This window comes from Gobio gobio (assembly GCF_949357685.1).
Source record: "Gobio gobio genome assembly, chromosome: 17".
NCBI lineage: Eukaryota > Metazoa > Chordata > Actinopteri > Cypriniformes > Gobionidae > Gobio > Gobio gobio.
This window is the reverse complement of record NC_137110.1, coordinates 34,285,842-34,299,608: the sequence shown is the minus strand read 5'-3', so window position 1 is coordinate 34,299,608 and position 13,767 is coordinate 34,285,842. Positions and strand designations below refer to the sequence as shown.

The 13,767-nt window shown below is 38.8% G+C and overlaps 1 protein-coding gene across 3 annotated transcripts in view; it reads left to right on the top strand.

Annotated features, from left to right (window-relative positions):
• Positions 1–13,767, top strand: part of prkcaa (protein kinase C, alpha, a) — a 162,394-nt gene that overhangs the window by 126,612 nt on the left and 22,015 nt on the right. For all 3 annotated transcript variants that reach the window (XR_013818318.1, XM_079840996.1, XM_079840997.1), the window contains exon 14: positions 13,480–13,560. Coding sequence is in view for 2 of the 3 variants with exons in the window: in XM_079840996.1 (XP_079697122.1) it covers positions 13,480–13,560 (81 nt within the window). In the remaining variant the exon portion in view is untranslated. The remainder of the gene's footprint in view (positions 1–13,479; positions 13,561–13,767) is intronic.

Sequence of the window (13,767 nt, the reverse complement as noted above, 5' to 3'; positions counted from 1 at the left end):
CTGCTATGCCGACGACACTCAACTCTACTTCTCATTTCAACCTGATGATCCATCGGTTGGTGTTCGTATCGCTGCCTGCCTAACAGACATTTCAGCCTGGATGAAGGAACATCACCTGCAACTCAACCTTGCAAAGACAGAACTGCTTGTGGTCTCAGCCAACCCAGAACTTCACCCCAATCTCTCCATTCAGCTAGGTTCATCAACCATAACTCCGTCCAGGACAGCCAGGAACCTTGGGGTTGTGATTGATGATCAGCTAAAATTCACTGACCACATTACTGCAACAACCCTGTCCTGCAGATTTGCACTATTCAACATTAGGAAGGTTAGACCCTTCCTATCAGATCATGCCACACAACTACTGGTCCAAGCTCTCGTTCTCTCCAGACTGGACTACTGTAATGCTCTTCTTGCGGGCCTTCCGGCATGCACTACCAAACCCTTGCAACTGATCCAGAATGCAGTGGCGAGGTTGGTCTTTGGTGAGCCGAAGAGAGCACACGTCACGCCTCTCCTCATCAGTCTGCACTGGCTACCAATAGCCGCTCGCATTAAATTCAAGGCACTGGTGCTCGCCTTCAAAACATCCACTGGCTCTGCACCAATATACCTAAACTCGCTCGTTCAGACTTACACACCCTCCAGGAACTTGCGTTCTGCCAGTGAACGACGCCTTGTGGTGCCATACCAAAGAGGCATGAAATCGCTGTCACGGACCTTTTCCTGGACCGTTCCCACCTGGTGGAATGACCTGCCGATCTCAATTCGTGCGGCCGAGTCTGTGGCCATTTTCAAAAAACGTCTAAAGACACATCTTTTCCAGCAACACCTGACCGATCGAGAATAGCACTTATCATTCTATTCATTGTCTGTCTGTCTAATTTATTTATATAAAAAAATAAAAAAAATCTGTTCTGTGCTAGACTAACTGAGACTTGTTACAGCACTTGCATATTGCTGATATTGTTGCCCTTCAACTGCTCTAGCTGCTTCTATTGCCCTCATTTGTAAATCGCTTTGGATAAAAGCGTCTGCTAAATGACTAAATGTAAATGTAAATGTAAATTTCATGGTAACCATAAATTAACCATGATTTTGCTTCAAATAACTATGGTATTTGTGTGGTTGTACAAATGGTAATCAGTACGCCAAAAAACATGGTTTTACTATAATAAAACCAGGTTTAATTTTTGTAAGGGTATATCTGTGCCATACATTATGTGCAAAGAAGTTAATAAGTTAATAAGCAAAAGGACCGTTTAAATCCCTACATTAAAATGATATTAAAGAAAATCAAAAACTCAAACTCAGTGTTACCAGATAATAAGAATGCTCTGCATAAACACACATTTACTGGACAAAGTAACCACATCTTTCATTTATATTCATTTACACATTTTTATCCCTTTACAGTTGCTACTCGCATAAAATACTTGAATTACAAGTATGAATGTTGATTTTTAAACCTAAATTTAGCGTCCAACAGCAGATATTTAATCTAAATGAATGTTAATTGTTTCCCTCTCTATTGTGTCTATTTGACGAGTGTGCGCACAAAGGATTTAAATGCTAATGCATTAGCTTGAAGCTTAAAATAAAGAATTCTCATGTTTTGGGCGCTTGGATCAAGCACCTTTCTCGCAGCAGCTCCTTCTGTTCTGCTCCACTCCACTATTTTTAGATGCATTTTGTCCATAGAAATGCGTTATTCAGTGCTGTAAATTGGCGCGACTGGTGGAAATTTTTCGGGAGGCAGACCCGACGAATCAATAATGAGAATCATTGGCGATGATTTTCATTATCGATTATTATCAATTAGCTGTTGCAGGCCTAGTCGATAGCATCAAATAAGATCCAGTAACACTAATAGAGAGATACAGCCATGATCAGATGATAAGAGCAAATCATTTGTAATTCTAATGAGAGCAGTCTCAGTACTATAATAGTTATAGTCTAAATCCTCACTGGAAATCCTTGCAGATACAATTGACCGTTCGCAAAGACCCGCCCCCTTTGTTACTGTTGCTATGTCCGACAAGCCATGGTGATCTCACACCACACACGTTCTCACTTAGAGAAAATACATCGCGGAGCAAAGAGGACACTGACAACACGCCGACAGACAGGACAGAGCAAGTTACTTTTGATATGAAACAAAGTCTCAACTTTAAAAAAATTAATTTTTTTAAAGAAATGTAAACAATAAATACCGTTTTGTGTCTCTTTAATGTTTCGTGATTGCTGTAGCGCCTCAGTTAAAGCTGCTCGTGAACCGATTATCTCTTCCTTCTAGTTCATTGATAAGCATGAAATAAACATGAATGAACACTAAAAGAAATGTTGTTTCAAACAATACTGGAAAATTACTATAAATTACAGCAACACCTCCGCCTTTGGCCACGCTCTGATACTATATCTTCTGGAAGGCCAAAGTTATGAAAAACATGATAAACATCAGTTATGCAGTCTCCTCAGCAGTGGGAAGTTTCTTCAGGGGTATCAATCGACAAACAACAATGACAAGGATGCAGGTATTTTCATCGGAGGGAGGCAAATCAGCGAAGTCCACCATGGTGCTGAGGTACAGACAGGGGGAAGAGCTTGCCTGCTGGGAGATGGCAAGATGACTTTGAGATGGCGCATTCCTGGCATTCTCGAACGAACCTTCGGATGTCACGTGGCATTCCTTGCCACCAGATGCAATCTTTCAGCAGTGAGAGAGTTTAGAGGCCCCTGGGTAGCCAGTGCCAATGGAGGAGTGAACTGGGTGAATCAACGGAGTACGGTGAGTTCTGGAGATGCAAGTAAAGTTAGGTAGACACCCCGGCAGAGTATTTTCGTTGATATTGGCTCCGGAAAGCTGTTCTTCAAGTGACCACTGGATGTGGCTGTCCCCAGAGGGAACAATGGGCTCTAGAGACTCAACAAGATCATCAGGAGTGAACTGATGATTGAGAGCATCTGCCTTGGTGTTCTTTGAACCAGTCTATAAGAGATTGTAAAGTTAAACCTGGTGAAGAACAGGGGCCAGCAAGCTTGATGGGGATTCAGGTGCTTAGCATCTCTGAGATATTCCAAGTTCTTTTTGTTAGTATAAACTGTAAAAGGATGATGAGCTTCCTCTAGCCAATGGCACTATTCTTCTAGTGTGAGCTTTATGGCCCTAAGTTCACGGTTACCAATGTTGTAGTTTCTTTCCTCCGGTGTGAGTTTCTTTGAATAGAAGGCACATGGATGGAGGTATCCCCTGCTGCTGAAATAGCACCGCTTCTACTCCTGTGGTGGAGGCATCGACTTCCACAATGAAGGGCTTTTCTGGAACAGGGTGAACGAGGAGGGGTGTGTTGGTAAAGGCTGCTGTTGCATGGCTTCTGTGGCAGCTGGAGTTCAGGACAGAGACCTGGGCCTTTACTGACTGTAGGGGTCACAAAAGCGGTCTTAGAGGCACTTCGGGGGTCCAACTTAGTAAAGACGGTAGTGCCTCTAAGATATTCCAGGGCCGCTGGGACAAAGGGGAAGTGGATAATGGAATTTCACTGTGATTTCAGTTCACTGTGTGTTCAGTGCCTGGTAATCAATGCAGGGCCTCAAGCCTCCATCCTTCTTGGCCACGAAAAAGAAACTCAAAGCTCCAGTGATGGTGGAAGGATGGATGTTTTCCTATTGGAGAGCCTCCTGAATATACTCCTCCATGGCCTTCTGTTCAGGGATGGAGAGTGAGTATATTTTACCACGGGGCACTGGCTCACCTGTTATGAGGCCAATGGTGCAGTCCAATTGTCTGTGAGGTGGTAAATGAGAGGCTCGTCTTGGGCAAAACAAGTCGCTGAAGGGGGCGTAGCAGCCTGGGATGTCCACTGATTGCTTTTCTAGGGTCTTGACTGGTTGGCTCAAAGAGAGTGAGAGCTCTGTGAAGCATGCTGGGAAACATTTCCCACCTCACTTCAGGACTTCGCCTGTGGCCCAAGACAGAACTGGATGGTGTTTGGCGTGCCAGGGGCGCCCTAGGACTATGTCAGCAGTGGAATTTTACAGAATTTTCAAAGTGAAGGAGACCGACTTACAGTAGAAATGGTCCAACACTGAAGCGCACTTGTTCCCTGCTGAGCAGTTATCCCATTATGGAATGGACCTTGTAACAGACTTTGTTGTACCTTTTCTTGAGCTTGAACTGGTGGCAGAGCTCCTCATAAATGAAATTGTTGGCTAACCCAGAGTCGATGAGGGCATTGACTAAAATGGAGACATCGGAGGCAGTAAGGCACACAATAGAGGTGAGTGGTGATGAATTAGAATTAAATGAGGCAATAATTGCTCACCAACACTTGAATCACCCACAGGTCATCCAAATGCTTCACGGAAATGGGGGACTGTCACCAGACCATTCTGATGCCAAATCATTTTCGCTCATTGGAGCGCTCGCCCCATCAGCAGAGAAATGAGGAAGGATACTTTAGCCTTTTCGATGGTGAATCGATGTGGCTGCATTCATTTGAATAAGTGTGAATGCTGTATGTGAAAGTGTGAAGTGGGCCAAGACTGCTGAAAAGATGGGTCTCGGTCCGCTTCCAAATTAATTCTGGTGCGGGTTGAATGAAATATGAATTCAACACAGACCAAAGACATGTAAACGAACCAAAAAACGGGACATGATGTCACAAGATGTGCGCCTAAAAAGGACAGAATGCTCAAGCATACCTGTTTTTCTTGTCATAGTTGCGATGTTGCCCATCGCAGTTCGTTACAGGCAGAACTGCTTCTCCTCGCAGCATATCTTTTGTGTGTGTGAAGGAAGAATTCCTGCCACTGTTTTGACTCCTTTACACATTTTATATGGTCTTCACGAGTTCTCAGCTGGTCAAAATTACATCATATGTAGGCTACGCACATACAGTGAGCAGATTTAGCCCAGCACATAGCATTGTTTTGTATGTTCAGTAAGTTCCATTGCGAAATTATGTTAAAAAAGCTGACCAATCAGGTTGTGAACATATCCCTATGCCTTTAGGTTCAGTATGTTTAGGCTCAGTGTTAAAATTTAAATGTGAACGCTAAGCAGACCAGGACTAAATGGGGTTTTTTTTGGTCCAGATCAAACAAACTGAGGGGACTCTGCAACCGGAACTGAACAATGTACAGGGCTCGCTAGTTTAGTCACATCCAAAGCAGTATCTAGAGCCCTTGCATTCTTAATATCCTCAATTAAAGTTTGGATTAGTGTTCCTAGTTCTAAAATCTTCTCTGTTAGCCTGACTATTTCCCCGTATTCATCACATGTGAAACTCTCATCACTGACGATGAGGTTAGGAGATATTTGAGAAAGAGAACTTCAACAAAAGAAGAAGTTTTTGTAGGCTGCTTATTTTTGATCATTAATTCAGCTGCAGCAAAAAGGTTTGCCAAAAGACAAAAATAAATATGTTTTATATAAATGTTTGATTAAACGTTTTTACTTGGAATCGAAACTGGGAATCGATAAGATCGATAAAAAATTAAAAGGGGTAACACACTGATCATTTGCTTTATTGTGGATTTCTTTCTTTTGCTATTAGTGTTCCTAGAGATTGCTTACATTGGTCAAAAAAGAGGACAATGTCAAATTTGCTGCCGCTCCCTCTGACATTGTATTAGAAACTAGTTTTCTTTAATGCCAAGGTTATATAACACAAAGTATAACGTTATAAATGTAAATAAAATAAAATATATATATATATATATATATGAAAAGCATTGCTAGATTTATGTTAATAACCGTTGAAACGTGTCATCACAGTCTGTGAAAAGGGCCCATCCCAGTTAATTAATCTCTCCAACAGAATCATGAGTCATGAAACCCTAAAACACATTTTTTTAGATGTGAACAGATATGTTCAGGCTGCACAAACCTGAAAACACTAAAAGCATTCACTGCATTTATTCATGAGCTCTTTTAACCCAGTCACTGCGCTGTATTACACATGAGATCACATAACGGTGGAGAATTCAACCAACATGTGGAGAGCTTGAGAGTGATTTCTGCGCGGAACGCAACACTCCCCACGTGGATAATATAGATCAGATACAGACCAGAGCAAGCGCGTTTCAAGTTTTTATGGACATTTTTCATATACTCTAGTGCTCTAAACATGGATAAGCACATCATCTTCAAATTAAATATATGTGCAAATAAGGACACTGATACAGCCCTACGTCTGATCATGAACACAGTTAATTAATCTGATAGACAGAAGACAATAATGTAGATCATTTCATGACACTTTAACAGTAATGTCGGTTGCCACTGCATTTCCAGTGTTTTTTTGTTTTTTCTTAATACTGATCTATTCATATTCAAAACCAGTGTGAGACTGTCCCCTTTTCCTGGTTTACCAGTACTAGAGTTCCTCTTAACTTTATTTCCCAGAGCAGGCCCTCTCTCTGCCTTTGTCACATAAGCTATTTACAGTACAAGTTTTCTGTGGCACTTCCACACTTCATATTGATGACCTTTATCTGCTGTGACATCCTCAGACACACAGTCACAGTATCTTTCTCTCTCTGTTTTTTTCCTACCCCAAATATACAGACCGTAGTGGCATGACATGACAGAGGGAGGCAGAGTTGTCTCCTAAAGCAAATCTTTAAAAATCTTTTTCCGTAAAAACAGCCACAAGGAGTTTTTTTTTTACATCAGACTTCTCCAAACACACAAAAGCAGACCTATGTATCTCTATACTACTTGGCTTGTTTTGGACAGATTATAACGTGTTTATTGTAAAAGAGCCTAGAGTCACATCAATAAAGCTTTTATTCGCAAATGTCTGCTCAGATGCTATAAATATAGTACCAGTCAAACTTATTTTGGTTCATATTGATGTTTAAATATTATAGCCTAATGGTATTTTTTTTAATTTAATATCAAAGATTGTCAGAAATGATTCTGGAGTTTTGTTTTGTAGAAAGTGATTTTTGTTTTGTTTTGTAGAAAGTGAATTGCTTTCTTTAAAGTGAATTTTGTTTTGTATAAATTGTATCTTAATTTTAATTATTTATTATTTATTTTTTTAACATGAGACTACTTTCAAAAACAAAAAATAGTACAAAAAAATGTTTTTTTTAATGCAAATTTTTGTCTTGTTTCTAGTCTAAATATTTAAGCATTCTTAAATCAAGATGCATTTACTAGATAAGTACAATTTCAACTAAATAAGAAGAGCATTTTTTTGCTCTCTCAGTCAGGTATGAAGCTCATTCATTATGCAGCTCATTATGCGGGCTATGATGTTATTTTGTCCTCTCAGGTGATATCCATCATTATTCATTAGCTATCATGCCTCCTCGCATTCTAGCTTTGTGAAGAAAAACTGTCTAACAAATTTTAAATCAGTGTATTGTTTTATGTGAATGGGTAGGCTCAATGATTCTCACATCAGTTTGAAGCAAAAACTCTTGGCAACAACACCCATTATTCAAAAGTCTTGTGGACACATATCTATTGTGTGTTTTGAGGCCTTCATATTAAAGCACTTTTTTTTTTTTAAATCATGCCTAATCATTTTTCTCTCAAAAATACAAGCATGTACATAAAGTATGCCTGTACATAGGTATGTACCTAAAGGATTATTAGGAACACCATACTAATACTTTGTTTGACCCCCTTTCGCCTTCAGAACTGCCTTAATTCTACGTGGCATTGATTCAACAAGGTGCTGAAAGCATTCTTTAGAAATGTTGGCCCATATTGATAGGTTGCAGTTGATGGAGATTTGTGGGATGCACATCCAGGGCACGAAGCTCCCGTTCCACCACATCCCAAAGATGCTCTATTGGGTTGAGATCTGGTGACTGTGGGGGCCATATTAATACAGTGAACTCATTGTCATGTTCAAGAAACCAATTTGAAATGATTCGAGCTTTGTGACATGGTGCATTATCCTGCTGGAAGTAGCCATCAGAGGATGGGTACATGGTGGTCATAAAGGGATGAACATGGTCAGAAACAATGCTCAGGTAGGCCGTGGCATTTAAACAATGTCAAATTGGCACTAAGGGGCCTAAAGTGTGCCAAGAAAACATCCCCACACCATTAAACCACCACCACCAGCCTGCACAGTGGTAACAAGGCACGATGGATCCATGTTCTCATTCTGTTTACACCAAATTCTGACTGTACCATCTGAATGTCTCAACAGAAATCGAGACTCATCAGACCAGGCAACATTTTTCAACAGTCTTTAACTCTCCAATTTTGGTGAGCTTGTGCAAATTGTAGCCTCTTTTTCCTATTTGTAGTGGAGATGAGTGGTACCCGGTGGGGTCTTCTGCTGTTGTAGCCCATCCGCCTCAAGGTTGTGCGTGTTGTGGCTCTTCTATCAGCTTAAATCAGTCGACCCATACTCCTCTGACCTCTAGCATCAACAAAGCATTTTCACCCACAGGACTGCCGCATACTGGATGTTTTTCCCTTTTCACACCATTCTTTGTAAACCCTAGAAATGGTTGTGCGTGAAAATCCCAGTAACTGAGCAGATTGTGAAATACTCAGACCGGCCCGTCTGGCACCAACAACCATGCCATGCTCAAAATTGCTTAAATCACCTTTCTTTCCCATTCTGACATTCAGTTTGGAGTTCAGGAGATTGTCTTGACCAGGACAACACCCCTAAATGCATTGAAGCAACTGCCATGTGATTGGTTGATTAGATAATTGCATTAATGAGAAATTGAACAGGTGTTCCTAATAATCCTTTAGGTGAGTGTACATGTTGCTCACATATTATGGTAGCCCAGTTTGTGCTGAATACAGTGTAATTACATTTTTGCCATTAAAATGTTTATAAGCAACTGAAAAAAGCACAAATGTAAGTGCATGTCAAAACTTCTAAAGGGCCCCAAAACCGCTCAGACTCCTAGGGGTTAACAAACCCTCCCACCTAACCAGCCGGTTCACACTAATAAGAATTGTTTAGTGCAAAATTTCAGTGCGATTAACATCAGTTAAGACCTGTTCACACCTAGGACGATAACTATAACGTTAAAGATATAGTTTTAAAAATCATTCTAAATGTAAAGAATAGCAGAGTCCACACCACAACTATAACGATAGCAGCACAGAGGAAGGATAGAGTTGGAATCACATTCAGAATTTTTTTTCCACCTGTAAATACTAAAAACATTGACAGCCAATAAGAATCAATCTTGTTGTAATGAGCTTAAACAACAGAATGATATTGTGCATCGGTGTGGACGCAAATATAGTTGTTATATTTATGCTCACAGTATAATTCATATGATTCTTTTATCAAAAGTGATTGATCTTTTGCATCACCTGCTGATTTAGAAATGTCACAGTGCATGAAATGGTGTGAAGTGTAGTGAAGTGTTCCGGGTGTTTCACAATCACCATATGACATCCAGCGCTGTGAAAAAATTAAATAAAATACACGAAAACACATCACTGCCTGAAGTTTTTGCCCAAACATCAATGGCCCGTTTAAACAATTAAACTAGAGGCATGTCTTAAATTTAATGTTACTTTTATCATGTGAACTGTTTAGACAGAGAGCAGATATGCTGCCCATCATAACTCAAAGCACGACACTAACAGGGGTCGGGGGAGAACACCGGGAAAGGTGACACAATAGACAATATTCGTCTGTATTTGCAATACACAAGCCACGGTTCAGCTGCGCACGCTACTCCCGCCCTCCATGTGCACTGCTTCTGTGCTGCGCTGATTTTTATTCTTGTGGGATTTTCATATTTATGTACATTGTTTGTTTTTTGTGTGAGCGCATGTTGAAACTCATTCAAACAAAATGTCCCCATGGGGATAATAAAAGTCACTACTACATATAGTGTTGCTACTTGTTTTGTCCTGGCAATGGTGTTCTGAATGCTTGACAGATAGCTTACAGAAATAAAGCTCCATCACACGTTCTTCTTTTACTGTAAAACTGAAAGAAAAATAAAGAAAAAATAAAAGATACAAATTACAAAAGTGATTCACAAAATATCATAGTTATTTTTCACATTCACAAACATCCACTTACACATTTAATCAACTACAGCGCCCTTTGAAAAGTAACATTTTAGACAATATTTCAATGAACACAAAAATAATTTCCAAAATGTTGACTAAGTTTTATATAACATCTGTTTAACTTATAACATGAAAGTAAGGTAAATAATATAACTGAGAACAAAATTTTCAGTTTTACTAAAATGAGTATGCCTACACCCCACTGAAAGTCTATGGAGCAAATTCAGTCAGTCAGTCAAAAGTCAGTCACCTTTATTTATATAGCGCTTTTTACAATGGTGATTGTTTCAAAGCAGCTTTACAGTGTTAACAGGAAAATTATGCAACAGAATTTGATTCGGCTGTACAGCCACTCTGGAGAAGCTAAATTTTAGATTACAAATGTCTAATTTAACAAGAATTCAACCATAGGTGAGTCCAATTATTCACTACACAGGTATTCACCAGCAGACAGCTGACTATAAAAGGGTGTTACTTAAAGAAAACCCTTTCCCATTTCATGCTGTCAGCAATGGCAACATATGGAAGAGAAATGTCACAAGAATGAAAAAAATATGGAACTGCAACCATCTCACAGAGACGTCCAGGTCATCCACGTAAGTTAACACCTTCACAGGAGCGTCTTCTTGAAGAAAATTGGCATGCAAGTTCACTGCAGTTATCTAAAGAAGTAGAAAGCTAAACTCGGGTGACTATTTCCCATGACACAATACGTTGTCCACTGCAGAGCAATGGCATGCGCCGTCCACTAAAAAAGCCTCTCCTAAAGCCCAGGCACAAAAAAGCCCACCTAGAGTTTGCCAGAGCCCATGCTGACAAAGATGAAGACTATTGGGACTCTATACTCTGGAGTGATGAGACCAAGATAAATGTTTTTGGAACTGATAGCTTCAAAACGCAAAGGTGAGGAATACAAAGAAAAATGCATGGTGCCAACAGTGAAACATGGTGGTGGCAGTGTCCTTATGTGGGGCTGCATTAGTGCTACTGGTGTCGGGGAGCTGCATTTTATTGATGGCATCATGAATTCACAGATGTACTGCTCTATACTGAAAGAGAAGATGCTACCATCACTCCGTGCCCTTGGTCGTCATGCACTTTTCCAACATGACAATGATCCTAAACGCACACACTGTTGAATTTCTGCCAAGTATGTCTCCTGATCTGAACCCAATTGAACACCTATGGGGAATTCTGAAGACAAGTTGAGCATCACTCTCCATCCAGCATCCAAAGATAGATGTTGCAAAATGTCACCAAAATGTCACCTAGAAGACTTGGTGCTGTCCTTAAAAATCAAGGCCATACAAAGTACTAGATGTAGTCATTTTTTTGTGGGGTGTACTCATATTTGCATCACCCTAAATTGAGTTAAACTCAAAAATGTCTAATTTAAGTTATATTATTAACCTTACTTTCATGTTATTAGTTAAAAATGTTATATTAAACTTAGCCCTGTCAACATTTTGGAAATTGTTTTTGTGTTCATTGAGATATTGTTTAAAATGTTACTTTTCAAAGGGGGTGTACTCATTTATGCTGGGCACTGTAAATAAACAACCGATATGCATTAATATCATAAAACGTGCTTGAAGAAAAAAGGGATTGCACAGCTCCATTAGCATGTTAGCTGTTAGATTGCAGTAGCTTTTGGTGTGAACAGGCGTTTAGATTGCTTTTGACTTTTAAGGTAAACTCTAAATTAGTAGCTGTGAAAGTGTATGGTAAACAACTTGATAAACAAAAAATATATTATGGGAATTAAGTTGTGGCAATACGACTTTTAGTCGTATTGTTATAAGTTATAATGTTATAATGTTTTGACAGTTGTTAATAAATTATGAGAATAAAGTAATTAGCAATTCAGTTGCCGTAAACTTAATTTTTATTGCTGTGTTTTTATTTATTTTTTCTTACATGGCATTAAAACACTGTCATATATGAAAAGGGATACCCCTTTTTCATATATGACCGTGTATTAATGCCATGCACACAAGCATAAATACACACCATCAATTTAGTGCAATTTCTCCTGGCATAAACATAAATAGAGTTCTACTTTTGTAGCTGTAAAATTTAAAAACAAAATGTGTGCGTGTCTTTGTGTATGTTAGTGACCGTTTGTCCTCCTCACTTTTGTTCAGAGCATTACTCTCTCTCTCTTTCTGTTTCTTTCTTTGACCTACATATTATGCAGTGGTAATGCATGTTATCTGGGAACACGTAGCTCCATGTTAACTTGAGTGTAAAGTGTGTCAAAGGTAAAACAGCAGTAACACGCATGGGCATGGCTAACCATACATTTGTAAAAAATAACAAATAAAATGTGTATCTTAGTGAGGACCTCCAATTGACTGCTGTTGTATTCAAAATAAGTGAATTACAATTTGGCCTGTTTCTCAAAAATACATTGCCAAAATATTATGGTAACACTTTACAATAAGGTCTCATTTGTTGAAATTAGTTATTGCATTAGCTAACACACTAACAGTGAGCAATATATTTCTTATAGTATTTATTAATTGTTGTCAGTGTTAGTTAATAAAATGCAATTGTTTATTAACTAATGTTACCAGATACAACTTAGATTTTTTTAATGTATTATTAAATGTAAAAAATAACTTGAATTGAACCTTCTACAGCATTTATTAATCTTAGGTAATGTTAACTTATATAGTTAACTACTATAATAAATGGATCCTTACTGTTAAGTTCAAGAGGAAGGAATGTTTGGAGCTTAAATACATTCACTGAACTGAGCTCTCTACCAAGGCACTAAAGCTACAAACAAAACCTTGAGCAGCTACAGCTATGATCTAGAACTGTCACATAGTGTTAGTGTGATGCCACATACAAACACATGCACTGAATGTGCTATGAACCACATCAGCCAAGAAAGCTGACTGCAAGTTAATACGCTGTGTGAAATTCTGGGATATGAGAAAAGGTGTGTGTTTTCATTATTGATAATTTACTCTTACACATGCTCTCCCATACCCACCCAAGTTAAATTGCATATTGCTTGGTTTATTAAATAAAATAACATGTTGGGTTATGTTTTGTGTCCGGGTCCCCTTTCATGCTTAAATAATTGTACCCCTAAATATTATTTATCAAGAATTATTGCAGTGTTGTGAAACATTAAGTACACCCTAGTGATATACCAATGTGATATACTTTAATTTCTTCAAGAAGAATGTCTTATAGCTTTGCTCATCTGATGAATTAATTTTTTTTCTTGGGGTGTTTAAATGTTTTGACTGGATCACAAGACAAAAAATACAACTTATTTTTAGTGGAGATGTGCTTCCAGATTCTGGGAAGGGGAATATTGGGAAAACTGATTTTCTGAAACAGTAGTGTGATTTACATTTAACACATTTGTTGATTGTATGCTGATCTTTAATATTAATATGTAGTCTTTTCTGTAATCTTTTTATGCTGTCTGTTTTCAGATAATAGCTTATCAGCCTTATGGCCGTTCTGTGGACTGGTGGGCTTATGGAGTCCTGCTGTACGAGATGCTGGCGGGACAAGTGAGTTCAGAAGTTTATGACCATCAAATCCTACATTGAAAACTGTTACTTAGAAATGTCTTATGATACAATTTTTAGCTCTGTTGTAATTTAGTCTATGGAAGTCTATGTGTTTGGATAGATTTAAACAGAATATAACAGAAATAATTAAAATGTGCTAAAACTTTGTTTTCAGGCATGTACAATATTGACACCAGCTACTGTAAT